We start from the raw sequence: 19,973 nt of genomic DNA on the forward strand, positions 1-19,973 counted from the left end.
CATTCTTAAATCTTGTAAATTATGCGTTGAATAAAAAAAAATAGTTAACAAATTAGTATGTTAAGGATGACCCAAAAACTCTATTCTTACCGTTGGAAAATAAATCAATCCAATGAATATAAAACTAATATAAAATTGTAACATAAAACCATTATACGAATCTATTTTTAGTTGATAAAATATTGAATTAATTATCGTGTATTTTTACAGTCTATACGTTTGCACCTCGTCTATCTTAGAACCTTAAAACACCTGATTCGTATTCCAAATTTTTGCTGAGTAATAAATAAAATCAGTTAGTATTCCGTTATTTCTAAATTTGAAAAGAATCACCGCTGTCCAAAATACTTTTAAACTTCATAAAATGCAATGTAAATTTATACTTACAACCGGTGAGGGAGGTTTTGAGAACCTGCAACACACCACTGCTTATTGCTCCAAATATAACGTGACCTTTCAGCACCAGCAATTACACAAGTTTACTAAATAAATTACTTGTCATCCCAATAATTATCAGTTACTATCAACTGTCTGCATATTATCTACATTTGCACCGAATACGCAGACATCCTGTATGAAATATGACCTCTTAATTAATTAAACCAAAAAAATATTAATTAAAACTTTAGCAGACAGACGGATGTTAATATTAATATTATAAATTATTTAAGTTTTGTAAATTAAAATTCCATCAAATATCCTCAGTCGATAGTACTTACCTACATATTAATTTTCTAAATAATATTAATTAAAAAAAAATACACATGTACAATTTTATTAATGATAGATCAATTAAGGGTAATTATTGTCATTGTTATAAATATTGCTTTCGTCTCCTTTTTCTCTAACTCTATTTACACCTGTTATCTGTTAGTTAGTAATATGTGTGATGAACTTATGTATTTGAGATTATAGGTACTGTTAGTTTATGTGATATATTGCATATTATTTGAAGATTAATATTGTTATTTTTTTTTTGTTTCAGTGCTAACAACACTTGTCGTAATATTCCTGCTGAGTCTGATTGGAACCATCACCTTTTGCTTCACAAACTTTTTTAACACTGCAATTCTATCGGTAAGTCTTCAATGAATTAAATATAACATAAATATTTGAATAATCTCTATTGTTATGGGGTATTAAAGTAGTTAGATTTTATGATAGGTTAACCATAAATGAAGTAGGTAATTTTAAAAATAAGTAGTTATTCACTTATAAATATATTATATACTTAATATATTCTATATTGTGGTACCAACTTTATTTTTGATTTACTCTATTCAAAATGGGAAAGCATATACTACATACAATATTCGGTAAATGTGCCGCAGAGGTGGACATCAGATTTTACAACTTTATTTTTAGACCAAACCAAACCTAACCTAACCTAACCTTATCTAACCTAACACAACCTAATAATATTACCTCATATAATCTTAGTTTGTGATAATGGTGTATCAAAATGTATGAAAATTTCAAATTTTCAATTAACGATTATTGGATCGAAAAGCCGATGGGCCGACAGAAAAAGGTGTTTATTATAATTGTCTACATGGAATCAACTGTTTTCGTAAAAAAAAAAAATTAAAAGCTCGTGTCCACCTCTGCGGCACAATTACCCAATGTTCGTATATGTTGTGTATATTGTTCATTTCCTATTATTGGTAATGGTGTGCAACAGTATACGTACTTACTACTTCCTACACTATTTACTTACTAAAATTATATTCACTTCAATAATTATACTATAATATAATGCGTATATCTGTGTTTAAACTATATACAACTAATAAACATAACAATGACTTCTGATGGGCAAAATGGTTTGATAGATTTAGAATTGAATATAAATCTCAAATGTCACAATATATTTCATATTTGTCGACACTGACGCAATTAGAGAAGACAATTTCTTGTCTATGTTATTAAGAATTTTATTTATGATGAGTTTGTTATTGTATTTTAATTTTTAAATAAGTATACCAATTTATTAATTTAAGATGTAGTAGTTATTTATTCAATGAGCAAAGATTTGTCTTATAATGGTCTGTGTCTTGTAAAGAGAAATTTTTAATTTTCTTATAATTTCTTAGACCACAAATAAGGTTAGGTTATGTTAGGTTAGGTTAGGTTACTAGGTTAGGTTAGGAACTAAATAACAACTATTATTGTTTTACTTTCACAGGGCATGGTATTAAAGAATGACTCATTTGCATTCAATCTATGGCGAGAACCACCAGTTCATCCGATACTGAAGATTCACATCTTCAATTACACCAACGCTCAGGAGGTGATGGATGGAAAGGAAACCAAATTAAGAGTCGAAGATATTGGCCCTTATATTTATACGTAAGAAAAATATTACTACTTTACTAGTTTACATTGTCATTTATCAATAAGGGGGGACATGCTCGTCGAAGGTCAAAATTGAGTTTTTATTGTATTTTCAAACCATGATCCTGGACACTCCTTAAACGTTGTAGATAATCTATTTATATAATTTTGAAGCCTAATTATCCTTTATAGTTATTTTAAACATTTGATGACTGCATAAAGTATTTTTGTTACATATAATAGTATTCTTTTAAACCTCTCGCTCTAATGTTTTAGAATATAGTCATATTTCGGTACATAACTGTGCAGTGGTGTTAAGATTTTTTACATTTATTAATTTTTAAACGCATTTATAAAACCATTAGTATAATTTATTACGAGATAATTTTTGTAAAATATTCACGATAAAAAATTATATTGATAATCTCTGTGATCCCAAATTTGACAAGAATTAGGCATTTTATTATTCAAAAAATCGGCAGGGTTAACACATTTGAAGATGATTCTAAAGATACTTATTATAAGCTATGTCTTTGACCATTCTAGTGTGATAAACATCTTATGAATAATGATTGCTTTATAATAATTATTGACCTAAGAATAAGGTAGTGTTTTTTTGAAATACGCCATTTCTTTTGTCATTCCCTAGTGGTTAAGCTACAACATACGGCCGTATCCATAAATTGACAAACTATAAATAAAGTAGGGAGTAAAATTATGTTAACGCGCGTGTTTGAACATGTACCTAACCGAATTTTTTTTTATTTTTTTTTAAACGGTACATGTTCAAACACGCACGTTAATATCATTTTACTCCCTACTTCAATTATAGTTTGTCAATTTATGGCTACGGCCGTTTGTTGTAGCTTAACCACTGGGGAATGACAAAAGGAATGGCGTATTTCAAAAAAACACTACCTTATTCTTAGGTCAATAATTATTATAAAGCAATCATAATTCATAAGATGTTTATCACGCTTGAATGGTCAATGACATAGCTTATAATAAATATCTTTAGAATTATCTTCAAATGTGTTAATCTTGCCGATTTTTTGAATAATAAAATGCCTAATTCTTGTCAAATTTGGGATCACAGAGATTATCAATATAATTTTTTATCGTGAATGTTTTACAAAAAATATCTCGTAATAAATTATAATAATGGTTTTATAAATGCGTTTAAAAATTAATAAATGTAAAAAATCTTAACACCACTACACAGTTATGTACCGAAATATGACTATATTCTAAAACATTAGAGCGAGAGGTTTAAAAGAATACTATTTTATGTAACAAAAATACTTTATGCAGTCATCAAATGTTTAAAATAACTATAAAGGATAATAAGGCTTCATAATTATATAAATAGATTATCTACAACGTTTAAGGAGTGTCCAGGATCATGGTTTGAAAATACAATAAAAACTCAATTTTGACCTACGACGAGCACGTGGGCCGTTAAGGCATTATTTTTTTGTTATTGCTGATAAATTCATTTTATTTCTTGACGCATTACGCGGTTCAATTTGGAATGAAATAATATTTATTATTATTACCGTTGCTAACACTACTACTACTACACCATGTTCGATCCTTAGAAGATTATATGAGCTTCCACAGAGTGGAGATTGTATTAACAGTCGTGGGTATTCTGCAAAAAAGCACTAAGTCAAAATTTTGCTGTTTTGACTTAATGATGAGGTTTTCTTATTAAGAGTACGCTCTATAGTCTACAAAAACACACACAGTCATATCTATAAAACTGGGGAAGATAATTTATGTTATAAGTCAAAAAGACATACATCTATTTAGAGAAAAGGCACTAAAGGGACTTAGTGCATTTGCTTCTCTCATTCTCAGGCTATATTCACAAAATTCTGCGTGCGAAACTGCACCAAGTCATACTCAAAGCAATATCGCAGAAAGGAATTTGCCTTTTATATATATTAAAGAAGTTAAGACCGTCCAAACTTTCAAACTCGATTATCTCAAAACTAGTATTTTTGACTTAATGCTTATTCGCAGTATACCCACGAGATTTTGTTAGAGAAATTGATGTTAACTACTTGCTCAACCTATTACATTGATAGTCTGACTCTAATCACAAATTGAAAAACAATATGTGAATTTTGCAGGTCCAGGATTCAAACCTGGGACCCACGTCATTATACGCCGATGCGTTGCTTGGCTATCATGGGTTTAGATAATATTGAAAATAAATTATATTTATTATTCACATAAACGACTCCCACGACTATTATTGTCTACAGACTCCTGAAAATATAGGTTATTCTGCTACATATACTAACTTATATGAGAGTTGTGATGGAATTGATGTTACCAATTTATAGTGGATTAGAAACAAGCCGTGGAATTTAAAACACTGCATCATTGGTATGAATCTAGCTCCAGCAAATTCACATGTTGCTTGTAAATGTGTGTTTTATTTAGAGAAATGAATGAATGAGTTGATCGCAAGGATAATATAAGCATTCTTTTTAAAAAGTTTATAGACTCAAATTCTCCGCTTTATTAGACTGCACTTAAATTGATACTTACAGACCTACAAACTTATCTGTAGAATGGCCAAAAATGGAACTACAAACTACCATAGGACGCATAGATTTTGTCCAGTTACAAGTCTTGATTGGGTAGTTTCCGACAGTGGCTCCTCCATCGCATTTTTCAGACAAGTTTGTAGGTCTGTACCTGATTTAAAATTATGTTTCTAATTTGGAAAAATCTAAAAAATAATTATTTTATTTGGCTGCAATATACAAGCTTATTTTTAAATGCGGTAATATAATCTGATATATCAAAATGTTGTTGGGCGGATCTCGTGGTGCAGTGGGTAAGGCGCTGGCCTTCCATCCGAGAGCTCTGGGTTCGATACCCGGTGACGATACAATATATTTATATGATTTTCTCAAAGCCTGAGTGATTGTGATTGTTGAAAATTACTAACAACCACCTTGTATGAAAAAGCAAGTAGATGGTATTAAAAATTTAATATATAAATATATATATTAATGTTATACTATATTATTATGTAAAGTTCCTGCAACAATGTGAATGGAACAATGATAAAATGTATCAAAAACAACAAGAGTGTTTTTTACGAGTATCCTTTTTTACCACGTTTTTTTTAGCTCGTATTCTTGTTTGTCCGGTACAAATTTTTTCTTGTTTGTCACAAGATTTGTATTGGACAATTAAAGATTTTTAACTAACTTCCCGACTAGCTAGACATTTGAAACGTTTAGAATATATCAGAACCCGACGACAATGCATTCTTTTAATATTTTTAGCCATTTTTAGGCAGAATTGAATTCATTTTTTGTTAACTCTGTTTTGTATGGAAAGTTATTATTGTTGGTTGCAACTAAATTATTAATATATACGTGCGTTACTATGGAAATCAATATGAAATGTCAAAATGACATTTCAGTATTTTATATTTATTCAGTATTTCTATCAAGTACAATAAAAAGTTTTTATTAATACATATAATTGTCAAGTTTATATTATGATTCAACAGAAAATTTAAAAACGTGGTATATAAAAAATTCTTTTTATCTTGTAATTATTTTTAATTATTTATCCTAATAACAATAAAATCGCATCGTAATGTTTATTATTGTTTCCAGAGAGACGCATACAAAAGTGAACATAAAACACAACCCAAATGGGACGGTGACATTTCAAGAAAAACGGTCGTACCAATTCATGGCTGAACAGTCAGTTGGGGCACAGTTTGACAAGCTATTCGTACCGAATTTACCACAATTGGTAAGCCCCAATACCTACATAAAATATAAATTATGTCATTTATATACGTACTCCCCAAACCTATGGGTAGCGGACCCCTGGGAGGCCTGGGAGGCTGTTATGATCCGCCATAAATAGTGCACGCTAAACTTTGTCAGTCATACGTATTTGTTTTCATTGAAATAAGACTACAATTTACAGATGGTGTTGGTTAGTTTTGTAGTCAAAAAATACTCCTCAAGCAATAAAACATCTAAAATTTATTAACTAGTTCCTTTATTCAACGAATAATTTATTAGATTTAAGAATTCACCATTCTAATTCTGAAGAAGAGCGTTGATGAGCAGGTATTAAAATGCCAATAGTTAAAATTTGTCGCCATTAGTATGTCACCTCGTAGCATAGTGGATAATGCGCGGACGGAGCGTAAACCTAAGAGATGCAGGTTCGATTCCTGCCGGGTGACTTACTTTTTTCAAAAAGATTTTTTCAATTGGTTATAATATATTTTCTCAGAAGTGTTTTTCAAAATTATGTATGATCTGAAATTAAGCAATTAAATCATACATAAAGTTGAATATTTATAGATAGAATAATATTTTTTATCTATTATATAGTTTGGTTAGGCATGGATTAATGAATTAAAAAAAAATGAACCAACAATATATTGTGTGATATGTATTCTTAATCCAACGAAAACAAATGAAGTATGAATGAAAAAGTGTGCAAAATTTTGTTGTATTGCCCAAAATATACCAAAACTATTATGGTTTGGTTAGGCAGGGTTTAATTGATTTTTAAAAAACTAACCGATACCATCTGTAAGTTATAGTCTTTAATAAAAACAAATACGTACGACTAACAAAGTTTAATGTGCACTATTTATGGCGGTGGATGGATGACGGTGGTATTTCTAGTGAGCTTGGAATCCGCATGGGTGTGGCGGGCTCTGCGTTCAACCAACTTGGAGTCGCATGGAGGTCAAGGCTGTATTCTGTGAGGACCAAATGTCGTTTGTTTAACGCGTGCGTGCTACCTGTGCTCCTGTATGGCTGTGAGACATGGCATCTTACTAAGCTTCAAGAGTCTCGGCTTTTGAGCTTTGAGAATCGATGTCTCCGCAGAATCTTAGGGGTACATTGGTACGACCGCGTTACTAACATCCGAGTTCGTGAGCAGACACAACAGCCTTTGGTGATTGAAGTTATCACGAAGAGACGATTCACGTGGTTGGGACATGTATTCCGGATGCCGCCAAAGAGTGCGGCACTTCGTACCCTTGTGGCACAGCCTCAAGGGTTCCGTCGCCGTGGCCGGCCCTCCCTCACCCTGCAGCGATGTTACAAAAGCGACCTACGTGCTGCAGGTCTGACATGGCGGGAGGCACAGAAGTTGGCGATGGACCGAGAGAAGTGGCGCCAACTTGCGCTTGCCCTATGCCCCAATGTTGGGACGTGACAGGGTGAAAGAAGAAGAAGAAGAAGATTTATGGCGGATCTTTACAGCCTACTTCCACCCTTCGCCACTGAAATTATATAAGTCCATTAAGTTTATACCAACAATAAATTTCATAAGCTGTTCAATTTTTTTATTAAATATTGGTCGAGTAGTTTTTGGGTTTATAAGTACATAGATTAGAATATATTTGGTTACAACGATTTATCGAACTCGTACAGTATTATCCCATTAATGTTCATAATGATACTCTGAAGATAGTTGAGAAATGATCCATTATTTTGAGTTTGGACTGTATATAACTGTAGTCATTTTTTTCACAAAACGCACAAAAATAACATGACAATTAATAAGAACTAATAAAAAAAACAAAAAAAAACCAATGAACAAAAGATGCCAAAACAATAAATTAATTTTAATATGTATTTAAAAACAGAACGCAAAATAATTAGGTACTATGTAAATTTCCCTCTTTCAGAGTGCCCTGTCAATGTCCAAGGAAACCCATTTCTTAGCGAAGGTGGGACTGTCGGCTCTATTCAGCACCGTAGGAGTACACGCCTTCAGAATGCTGCCTTTGCACAGGTTCCTGTGGGGTTACGACGACGAGCTGATCGACATGGCGAAACCTTTGCTGAAGTTGGGAGGAAAACTGCCATTCGAGAAGTTTGGAGTACTTGCAGCGGTAAGAATGACATGTCAATTTATAAAACTATTTACATTCTCATTAATAATTATTTTAAAAATTTTTGTATATTTTATTTTGTTGTCGATTCAATAGTGAATCATCATTATAGCGCCTGTACATGTGCATGGATTTACTGTCGGCAATAGTGCTTATTTTAAACTGTCATGATAATAACTGTTTACACGTAAAAGTGCTGACTGTCTCTCCAATCTCATTCTTCAAGAGTAAGCGAGGCGCGACGTTGTTATTACAACGTTTTTCTTAGCTCGTATTCTTATTTGTCCGGTGGTTCTTTGTCCGGTACAAATCTCGCAATCGATTTTTAACTAACTTCCCGACTAGCTAGACATTTGAAACTTTTAGAATATATCAGAACACGATGCCAATGCATTTTTATAAAATATATAAAATAAAAGGATTTCAAGTTATACACATTTATGTTTTTTAAAATAAACATAAAAAAATATTAAAACGATGAATTAGTCAAAAATCTAAACGACGAAAAATTGAAAACTTAATAAACTAAATTTTAATAATAAATATGACCATAAAATATATTGTAATAATGTACCTGCAACGAATTCACATTTTATTACATTTTTTTAACAATTTTAAGTTTATCTTTAAATTAAAAAAAATTAAAAATCTATTTAATGTTTTCAGATACATATTTAATAATTAATACAGTTGACATTGTAAATTATCAAATTGCAAGCTTCGTATTTGTCCGCTAGGTTTTCTGCTGGCATGCCTCTCCCCCTTAAGGCGCGCGGCCTATTAATTAATAATGCGGAATAATTATTTACATGTAACCATCGTGGGTATAGACAAATCGGAATATATTAGCACTTGTAAGAATTGTTTGCTGTAATGTCAGCAAACAATACCACTATAACCACAGGGCGCAAGTATGTATATATAAATATATTTAATGGTAAAAAACTAAAAAAAGACTAACATAGTACCAATTATTAAGGGTATTTAAAAAAGTAAAGTATCTAGAACATATATGTATGTTTTAATGATACTCAGTTTACAGATACAGGTTTTATTTATAACAGCGAAGAAAAACGAGTGAATCGAAAAGTATGACGTATGCATACGTCATGCCGTTTTTAACAAAATAAACTACAACAAGATAGTACCGTGACCTCTCAAATACTTCAATGTATTATACAGACAGATAAAAAATATAAATATTACAATGAGAGGCCCTTGATATTAAATACCTATGCAGGGCAAAAAATATTATAGATATCACACATCGTGTTTACAACGGAACCAAAATACGCAATTCATTAGATTTTTAACAAAGACTTTCATAAAAAAGTAATTATCGTATGTACCTAGAATACAATGAACCCAAGGCGAAACTTGAGTTTTATTTTTGGATTTAAAACACAGCGTAAAGAAATATAGACCCAGAAAAATGGAGTCAAGTAAAATAGGTGAAGGGCTCATTAAGAGTCCCTCAATCTAGGAAGACAATAAAATATTGGTCTTTCACTTGATTGATTGTACAATTATTCTTCTTTTCTTTTGACAATATTTGATTCTAATAGGATCATAAATTATTATGGGCCTCCGCAGATGGTGGTTTGTATCAACAAATCGTCACCTCAATACTACAACTAGATAACTCTGATTTGGTCATTGTTGGGAAAATGAAATTTAAACTTTACTTGATTAATATAAATCTAGGCTATAGTTACTCGTATTATTTAAAATAAAAATGGGAAATTGTACTTTGTTTGATTATAATATAATAACAATTAAATAATGTTCAATTAAATGAAAAAATATTGTAGATATTTAATTGTATTTATTAAATGCAATTATGGTTTTAAAGTTATCTAATATTTTTTCAAACACAAAATTAATGCAGTTTCCATTACTTTTACTTATGACTTACCTAGTTTTTTTATCATTTAGTAGAGAAGGAAATGTAGATTCATATTCAATATCTATCGCAACAACAGTGAAAATTAAATTATCTAGATGTATTATTAAGGTGATGAAATGTTTTATTATGAGAAATGGATGTTAGCTACTTGCTCAACCTATTAGGTCTATACTCTGACTCCAAACACAGATTGAAAAATAATTTTTGTATTTGCAAGACTCAGGACTCAAACCTGGGCCCACGACATTATAAGCCGACGCGTATGTAAACTTTAATCTTTGAACTTCGCTTTAACTTAATTTGCATTTTCGCATATTTTCCGTGTCGTCTGATAAGTATAATTGTCAATACAGGTGCGTATGCGGTGAGAATTCATTCAATCAATATTTGATAACGGCCAGTTGCTTTGCTTGTTATTGATGATATCAAATATTATTTTGAATAATTTTATCATTGAATATAAATGTCATAACCGTGTCATAGTTTTACTCTTAGTCAGAGATTGATAGAGAGCAACTATAAATTGTATCCTGTCATAATTAGGAGAGATAGTAGAATATCATTTTTATGACGAAGGGCATGGGGGGGATTTGAGAAAATATGACGACAGTAATCTAATAATTTTTAAGGAATTTATTTTTAACGATTAAGAGGGAGTGGTTTAAACCATGGTGGGATTTAAATTAGGCAACATATCTAACACCGTTTGACGTCATTTATGAAAGACCTTCATTATAAATATATAGTTAATTTGAGGAAACACTGATTTTATTTTTTAATAAAATTTTTATTTATGTAGCATATTATTATTTTATTTCAGCGGAACGGTACCTCAGCAGATCGCATCACAATAAATACAGGAGAAGTCGATCTAAACCGATTGGGACTCATCGAAATGGTTAACGGACAAAATTCAATGGGACATTGGGGTACACAAGAGTGCAACAGGTAATTCAATTTGAATGGCTATGGTTAATATAACATCTATTTCGTAATCAAACTAATGACAGCACTCGTAGCTCAATGCCCTAATTGCTAATTGGCTTTTCTTACCAGAGGTTCATGTGATACATAGATGTGATTTTCTGATGATTGGGTATTTCTGTAATCTATTTCAATACTGGGCCTAATGGCATATTGTATTGTAAATTAAAAAGTCACTATGTTTGATGTGGTTATTCATCTGCCTAGTCTGGATCAGCCAGTAAATTGACAGAAACCAGAAAACTTCTTGAGACTTGAACAGGCAATTATGTGTTCAGCCCTATATGGGATCAAACAGTTGGTAGTGAACATTGGTAGTTGATTTTTTTTTTTTGTTAGGATTGGTATATGATGCAGTTAGGGTATAGTTGATTCCGCAAGGGGGTTGGAACATATTTTTCCTGTTTGGTTAGGATATATTAGGTTACCTTGACGTGTATTAAATATCGGTATACATATTTTTTAATTTATTTTTGTTTCGTAAGTTTTATGAAATATATTGTTTCAACCTTTTCTAAATAAATCAGTATATTAATAAAATTACAACTCATTCGTTACCAGGGCTTCGAACCGCGATTTTTTTGTTTCGGCTTTCGTTCCGGTTCAAGTAAAAATATATATATCGGTTCGGTTTCGGTTTTTGTTCCGAAAAAAATAATGATTTTTCCGGTTTTCGGTTCAGCTCCGAGTGATTATTTTTTTTAAAATGTTTCCAATAACCAATACATAAGACGTGTTGCGCCTACGCCAACTGAACGACGACTGAAATGGGGAGTAAGATCATATTAACGCGCGTGTTTGAACATGTACTGAACCTAAAAAACCGATTTTTTCCGGTTCGGTTCCGGTTTTAGTTCCAACAAAAATAACGGTTTTTTTCATTCCAATTTTTTTTCACGACTATGCTGTAATACGAGTTATTAAACTTTGCTAATAACATTTGTTTTTATTCATTTTTAGAATCGACGGGTCTGATGGTTCCATGTTCCCGCCAAAAATGTTGGACAAAAAGCAGAGACTTTATTTATTCAACAAAGAGATTTGTAGAAGGATACCGTTGGAATACGAAGAAGAAATTGAGGTACGGAGTAAACGCTAATTATGATAACAATGTTTCAATTGATTCTACTGATAATGTACATTATACCAAATATATATTTTTTTATACCTAACAACTAAGAAACTTAAATTCTTCTTTACCATTCATAGAAAACATACATGTGCCTGTATAAATTTTCAAATCAGAATACTATGGCCGGGTTATAGTTTAATTACTTGGCTTACATACTTATATTTTTCATTCAACCATATTATTTTTTAAATATAAAATTAAAGTTTTTTGTACCTATGTAGGCAGAAAAAATATACAGTTTTCATGGAAACATATATATAATATAAAAAATAAAAGAATACAATAAATTAAAAATAATCATAATAAAATTTGGTATAATATATATGTAATAAAATTGTAAGGTTTTTTATTATACATATTTTACTCACCCTTCTCGATTACGTCCGTAGTCGAGTGGTAGAGTTCCTGAATTTGTGGGTCTATTCTATACTTATCGAGCGTTAAAGTGATAAATATTATCAAACTTAGGGTAGGTTTGTATCAAAGTATTAGCACTTATATAGCATTATATTACAATCAGTTGGTTGTAATTGCAATTGTTCCAACAAGTGCTAATACTTTGATACAAACCTACCCTAAGTTTGATAATATTTATCACTTTACCACTTTAACGCTCAATAAGTATCGAATAGACCCATTGGTGTGGAAATTATGCTTTCACCATCAATCTACCATTAACTTGACGATAACCATATTATTATGGTGTCCAAAATTATAAAATAGTGATACTCAGAAAAGAAAATAATATAGTTTTCGCAATCATAAGCTAATAAATGCAATAAAATTATATTATTATTTACGCATTAAAAAACTACGTAATATCTATTTATCATAATTTATTATATATTATACGATAGTGATTTATTTCTAAAGAAATACTGTAGAAAATATATGAACAATATCACTTGACAACTTGGAACATTTGAGAATTGGACAATTTTTGAGAAAAATTATAAAATATTCATGTAACCGTTGTTCCAGGTCCAAAATGGAGTAAAAGGATGGAGGTACTCCGCGCCAAAAAATATTTTCGACACACCTGAAACAAATCCTGAAAACCAGTGCTATTGCCATATGGACTCAGCCACGTGTGCCGCAAAAGGAGTGTTCAATTCTAGTCCTTGTGCATTCAGTGAGTCTATTTCTTATAAAATATCATTATTATTCTTTTCTTTCTTCACGTTTCATTTTCTACTGTACGTTATTTTTTCACATATTTCACGTTTGTGGTTTGATAATGTAACCAGCAATGATGGTAAAACACTGATTATTACAGCCATGATGATACGATTCAATAAAACAACTTAATTGAAAATTTGTAACAATATTATGGTTTTTTCTTTCAGATGCTCCAGTATTTGCATCGTTCCCTCATTTCTACCTCGGAGACCAGGCTCTTGTTGACGCCATCGATGGGTTGGAGCCAAGTCCTGACAAACATGCACTCTACGTTGACATTCATCCAAGTCTCGGAATTGCTCTTGCAGGAAGAAGCAGGTGCATATTGAATCCACTTCATGATATTATATAGAAAAAATAATGGTGGCAAGGCTAAGAATGATTTTGTTATAGTTTGTAATATAAAAACCATCAATCTTTACAGTATTCACCACAGTATTTTAAGATTAATTTATACGATTTTTTATGTTTGAATTTATTATAAATAATTGTTATTGTCAATGTCATAGGGCGGTTACGGAAGTCAGGCAAGATAATAGTGAAAGGCTGCTTAGATGAAATCGATTGTAGTACCTAAGCTATAATTACATATATATATATATATATATAGCTTTGTATACTGAAAATGGAAAACATATTAATATGGATTTGAACTGCCGGAAAAATGATGTGTGAAACATTGATGTTATATATTTATATAATAATATGAATCTAATTAGGTACATTATTGCTCGGATGACTTTATGATGTAAAGTAATTAATGTAAAGATTCTGCTGAAGCTAACAATTAATCAGTGAATTTTCTATTTTACTAGTCAAGCTGGTGGAATGATTTTAATTTTGCCATCTGGCGGTGCAAACCCGTTACTATGTAAGTGGCGACAACGTCTTTTGTTACAAATCCTAGTGCAGATGTCGCCACACGAGAGTAGAAAGATATTCTTAAGGGGGATCCTATATGCCAACAGAGAACCTGGCGGAAAAATACGAAGCTTGCAATTTGAGATTTTTTTTGATAATTTACAATTTCAACTGTATTTTAAAAAACATTGATTTTTATAAAAATATGTAGTATGTGTATAACTTGAAATCCTTTTTATTTGTATCAAATCAAGCTTCAATATTGAGACCATACCTAAAATAAAATTTGATATAAATAAAAAGGATTTCAAGTTATACACATTTACATTTTTTTAAATAAATATAAAAAATATTAAAACGATGAACTAGTTAAAAATTTAAACGTTAAAAAATTGAAAATGTAATAATAAATATGACCATAAATATAATGTAATAATGAGATGTGACTCTGCAACGAATTCACATTTTTTTACAATTGTAAGTTTATCTTTGAATTAAAAAAAAAATCTTTTTAATGTTTTCAGATACATATTTATTAATTAATACAGTTGAAATTGTAAATTATCATAAAAAATCTCAAATTGCAAGCTTCGTATTTCTGTAAAATTATCACGGGTTGAAATCATGTGCTGAATCTTCTGAAAAGATTTATTAAACATTAGATGAATGAACATCATAAAGTTGATTTTGTCACTAATCTGGGTAGTTGTGAAAGTGTACATAGAGTAAATCTAGAAAATTTCTAGATTTCCAGACAGTGGTAGATTTAGGGACGTAGAGGTCCGAGGCTTCGACTGATTTTGAGGTTCTCTACGGTGAAAAATAAAATACAAGTCATGAATTCCAACTATCAAAAGAATCTGGTAAATATTATATCAATGTCTCTTTCATAGAATCACTTACTGTACGTAAATATATTTATTATCGACGATGATAGCGACGATATATAGGTGTAACAAAGATTTTGTTATGCTTTGGGTAAGAAATGCGCATTTTTTTTAATGGTGTTATTTTATATGACAGGTTTGAACTGTTTTGAGGCACCCCTTTTAATCTGTTGACAAATTGATTGCGTCAAAGATTATCGCCGGTATCTCTAGAATATAGATAGCCACCATTTAAAACGTAGTACAGAGTTGCGGAAAATAGTGTAAACCGAATAGGAAATTGATGATAAAAGCTAGGTATGAAAAAAAGGATAAAGAACATTAACCGTGGATGCGAATTAATACGATAACATTATATTGTTTGAAAAAATACTAATTATTACAAAATTGTTTTTCAGCATCCAATTGAATGTGCAAGTGAGAAAAGGAGCTGGAATTGGCGGTCTTGATTTCCTTCCCAATGGAATTATGTTGCCAGTCATATGGATTGAAATGGTAATTATGTTAGAATTTTAACTACGATGTTCTTTTCATTATATAGGCATTTCACGGCATATAACCGAGATACGTTCTTACTCTTTGGCCGTAAGTCGAGTTTCATAAAAATAATTACAAGATAAAAAGAACTTTTTATATACAAGTTTTAAAATTTTCTGTTGAATTAGTATGTTCAATATGCTAAAACTTGTACTTGATATGAAGTAAATAAAAAACAAACAATAATATAGAATACTGAAATGTCATTTTGAGATTTCATTTTGATTTCCATAGTAACGCACGTACATATTAATAATTTAGTTGCTAAGACCCCCCTCTTAGCAACCAATAATAGTCTTTTACTTTTTACGGATTTTTCTGAAATAACTTTCCATACAAAACAGAATTAACTGAAAATGAATTCAATTATGCTTAAAGATTGCTAAAAGTATTAAAAGAGTGCATTGGCATCGTGTTCTGATATATTCTAAAAGTTTAAAATGTCTAGCTAGTCGGGAAGTTAGTTAAAAATCGATTGCAAGACTTTTACTGGACAAACAACCGCCGGACAAACAAGAATACGAGCTAATAAAAACGTTGTAAAATATTACAATTTTCTGTCTGACCACTTTCATAGTATGTCATTTATTTATTAAGTAAACTATTTTTTTATTCAACGAATAATAATATTTTATAAGGTTGACAATGAAACATTTTTCTATTGAACATATAATTTTAAAACAATTCAGATATAATTACGTATTATCTTTTAAATTAAAATATTAGGTACATAGTTAATTTTGTCATTATTAGATAATACCTATACATATACCTCAATTGGTAAAGCACATCGGTGCGAATCCATTGGGTGCGGGTTCGAGTCCAGCTGGGCGGCGTATATTTTTCAAGAAGATTTTTTCTAGTAGCCATGTATCTGAGGTGTTTTCAAATTATGTATTTTTTTAGTATTATTTTCACATTTTGGAAGCCTATCATTCGTAATAAAATAAATTCGTCCAAAATTATCAATTTCAGTATAATGTTAAAATAAAGTAGTTATTTTATTAGTAAAAAATAAAGTTTGTTGGTTTTATGATGTGATATTTTATACAACTTCCTCTTATTGCTTTATTATTAATTATTGCAATATATCAGATTCCCTCTCCCCATTAAGACGTGATATCATAATAATATGGATGGGCCCGAATGTCAAACGTTCTTATGTATTCGGTATAGAATATTTTTTTCTTGTAGTTTTTTTTTGTGATTTTACCGAGGCTTTGACTGCGACTCGCTGTCATATCGCCTCTTCTCTTCTAGAATGGGTCCGCCGATCAGGAACTCACTCCTATTCTGTTAAGGAACTTTACAATTTTGCCAAGCTTTTCCGTCTTACCCACCGCTAGGGCACATTTCAATTCGTCGACATTCTCATAGATATCCGCAATTCGCAGCTGTACTCTGTGAAGTTCATATTTAGGGCATTGTAGTGCTATATGTACAATGTCCTCTAAAACATGACATTCATTGCAGAGCTGCGAATTGCTTCTTCCCATGAGGACATCAAATCTTTTGCCCATTGCGTGCCCTGTTCTTAACCTCAGCATTAACTTAGGCTTTTTCCTCGTCAAAGGAGACTCTACAAACCAGGGCACCAACCATGGTGATGGTAGAATAGACTTACTCCATTTCCCCTTTTCTAATAATGCCTTATGCTTATGGTGAAAATCTATCACATAATTTGGCACATTTTCTTTACATTTTCTTTTTTTCTTTATATTTTTATTATGTTTATGTTGAAGACAAAAATAAAGTTTATTAACCATTATAATGCACTATTTTTTCAGTCATTAGATGAGCTTCCTCCAGAATTGAGAAATATCGTGTACCATGGAACCTTCAGCGCAAACGTCGTCAAACTATCATTAACTTGGGGCTGCGTTGCTGTCCTGATCGTCTCTCTCGGAGCGTTGCTGATGACGCTAAGGAATCGCCTGCTGTATTGCGGAAGCAGTCGACACAGCGATACCAAGGTGCCGACTCTTGGGAATAAATCCTGAATACCAGGAGTGTGATCGATTGTGGATTTTGAAGTGCAAGTGGTAGACTGACTTTTGAACTATCCAGTTTGAGATTAACGGTTGATAATGTGATACTTAAATTTAAAAATAAATCGATGCTCAGTTTTATGTATCGTCGCTATAGGATTGGTTTCCCGAATATCCGTTTTTGTCGAAATCGACCTTTTAATGCAGAATGTTTTTTTGTATCTAATTGAACTAGAACCATCCCTTTCTTTAAATTACTTTGTGATGGTAACGAATACATCATTCATATGCTGTAAAAATAACAATTTAAATATCTCCATGTATTTAAATATAGGATTATGAAATTTGCTTTTCGTCTCCTGAACATTTGGTCTATTCGGGAAACCAATACTACAGCGACGGTATGTGTATTGGACAGTAGAAAGAAGTTGATTTAAATGAGAATATTTAAATTGTTATTCTAAATAATTAAATAACGAGCGTTATTGACATAACTATTGGTATTTACTGATATCAATAAGAGACTGCGAATGGTAAAAAATGTTGAACTGAAATCAATTTAGGAAAGAAAAAATATTAGCGATGTTATTGTATTTCCGATTTGTATAAATATAATATACACCTCTAAAACTTACGTTTACCTACTACTAAAATGGATTTAATTACGGGTGAGAGAGTGAGAGAAAGAGAATAGCAAAGGCTAGACACTTTTGAAATGTGTTGCTGAAAGCAGATGCTGAGAATCTGGTGGATGTCAAAACGAACCAACGACTCAATAATCAGCGAACTCCAGATTCGTGACAGACTATTCTCGGTTTGCCTCCGACGGTTTTTTTGATCATATAGCCCGCATATAAGAAACAGAAAAAAACTAGTGATATTGCGTCGGCTTGAAGGTTGGAGAGGGTAAAGAAGACCTCCATTCAGATAGACAGACCAAATAAAGGGTGCCATAGTTTTCACATTGAAGAAAACTTTGCGTACTACTCACTGATTGCCGATCGAGATGGACTAAAGCTGTGGAGAAGGCTGTCAGACGGCCAAATCACCTGGTCGCGATCTTCAAACGAAATTGTCGTTTACGTGGTAGAATTATAATATTATATAGCTAGTTAGAAGTGAAGTCCAAACACACTGTAAAATAAAAATAAACGTATATTTCTTTTATAGGAATTTCTAAGGTCAGTAACAGAGTCTATAATATTTAATATTAGTGGTCGGCAACCGTTTTATAAGTATTGGCCATATTCGACTTTAAATTTAAATATAATTGCTACAAGTATTTACGAGGAGATTATATTATTATTTTTATCTAAAAAAAGGATACGATTTATAAAAACGTAACCGAATGAAAAAATAATAGTGAATAAAAATAAAAATAAAAGATTTAAAAAATACAGGTCATACATACTTCAATGTATGTCTAACTGGCAAATGAAACTTTTGTTGCTGTTCTCCTTTAGCCAAATTAAAAATTAAAACCTAATTCGAATTAAAACATCAGTCAGTCGAGAAAAAAAATTCTAAAACTCATGGGACGATAATAATTCAACATACAGGCTGCTTGCTAGGTCAACCATTTATATGCAGAAAAATGCACGTTTGGGCCGTATACGAGCCGCCTGTTGCCGATCACTATTTTATAAAATATAATAAAGATTTGATTTGTTACATATAATATTAATATTATTTGTTTATTTATATGTAAGTAAGTTATTGGTTTAATATTTAAGACATGACGTTTTATACAAAACGTTCTGACAGATTTACCTTTTCGATTAACACATGTAGAGTAATGGATATATTATCATAGTAAGAAAATTTAAAAAAACAATCCCATGGTAGATATATGTAATCAAAACAATAATAAACTCATTGCTACAATCTAAATTATCATGTTTGAATTAACGGAATTAATAAAAAAACTAGTTTTTTTATAATTTAATAGAATACTCTGTACCTCCTTCATATTGTAACATTCAAAGCATATAATAGTATCATCATCGTTTTTCGCTTTATAGTGCAGAGCGGGTTTCAGCCTCTTAAAGTGGTATTTTCCAAGCTCAAAAAGTCTTCGCTGCTAAGCGCCAATTCAAAGCATTTTGATACCATCAAGCAATCGAATCCTCGAGCGTCTTTCTTTTGCGAAAAATCTACTTGAACGTATTGCTGCTATCTATTCTGCACGTGTCTTTCCCACGAAAGTCGTCCAATCGAGATATAATTCATAATGTACATAACACCATAAAATAAGTAA

General features: G+C 31.2%; 1 protein-coding gene across 4 annotated transcripts in view; it reads left to right on the forward strand.

Annotated features, from left to right (window-relative positions):
* LOC147065090 (scavenger receptor class B member 1-like) overlaps positions 1-19,229 on the forward strand; it is a 79,061-nt gene extending 59,832 nt beyond the window's left edge. For 2 of the 4 annotated variants that reach the window (XR_015071718.1, XR_015071719.1), the window contains exons 3-13: positions 986-1,077; positions 2,186-2,349; positions 5,982-6,123; positions 8,036-8,242; positions 10,969-11,096; positions 12,093-12,213; positions 13,246-13,396; positions 13,611-13,761; positions 15,590-15,686; positions 17,516-17,878; positions 18,113-19,229. Coding sequence is in view for 2 of the 4 variants with exons in the window: in XM_085956288.1 (XP_085812414.1) it covers positions 986-1,077; positions 2,186-2,349; positions 5,982-6,123; positions 8,036-8,242; positions 10,969-11,096; positions 12,093-12,213; positions 13,246-13,396; positions 13,611-13,761; positions 15,590-15,686; positions 17,516-17,728 (1,466 nt within the window). In the remaining 2 variants the exon portion in view is untranslated. Of the gene's footprint in view, positions 1-985; positions 1,078-2,185; positions 2,350-5,981; positions 6,124-8,035; positions 8,243-10,968; positions 11,097-12,092; positions 12,214-13,245; positions 13,397-13,610; positions 13,762-15,589; positions 15,687-17,515 lie in introns of all 4 variants that reach the window. The other 2 variants (XM_085956288.1, XM_085956289.1) reach the window with 1 other exon arrangement.
* Positions 19,230-19,973: the final 744 nt, after the last annotated feature.

The sequence above is a fragment of the Rhyacophila brunnea genome, unplaced genomic scaffold (assembly GCF_057557595.1).
Source record: "Rhyacophila brunnea isolate RB1 unplaced genomic scaffold, BYU_Rbru_1.0 scaffold_6, whole genome shotgun sequence".
Lineage (NCBI taxonomy): Eukaryota > Metazoa > Arthropoda > Insecta > Trichoptera > Rhyacophilidae > Rhyacophila > Rhyacophila brunnea.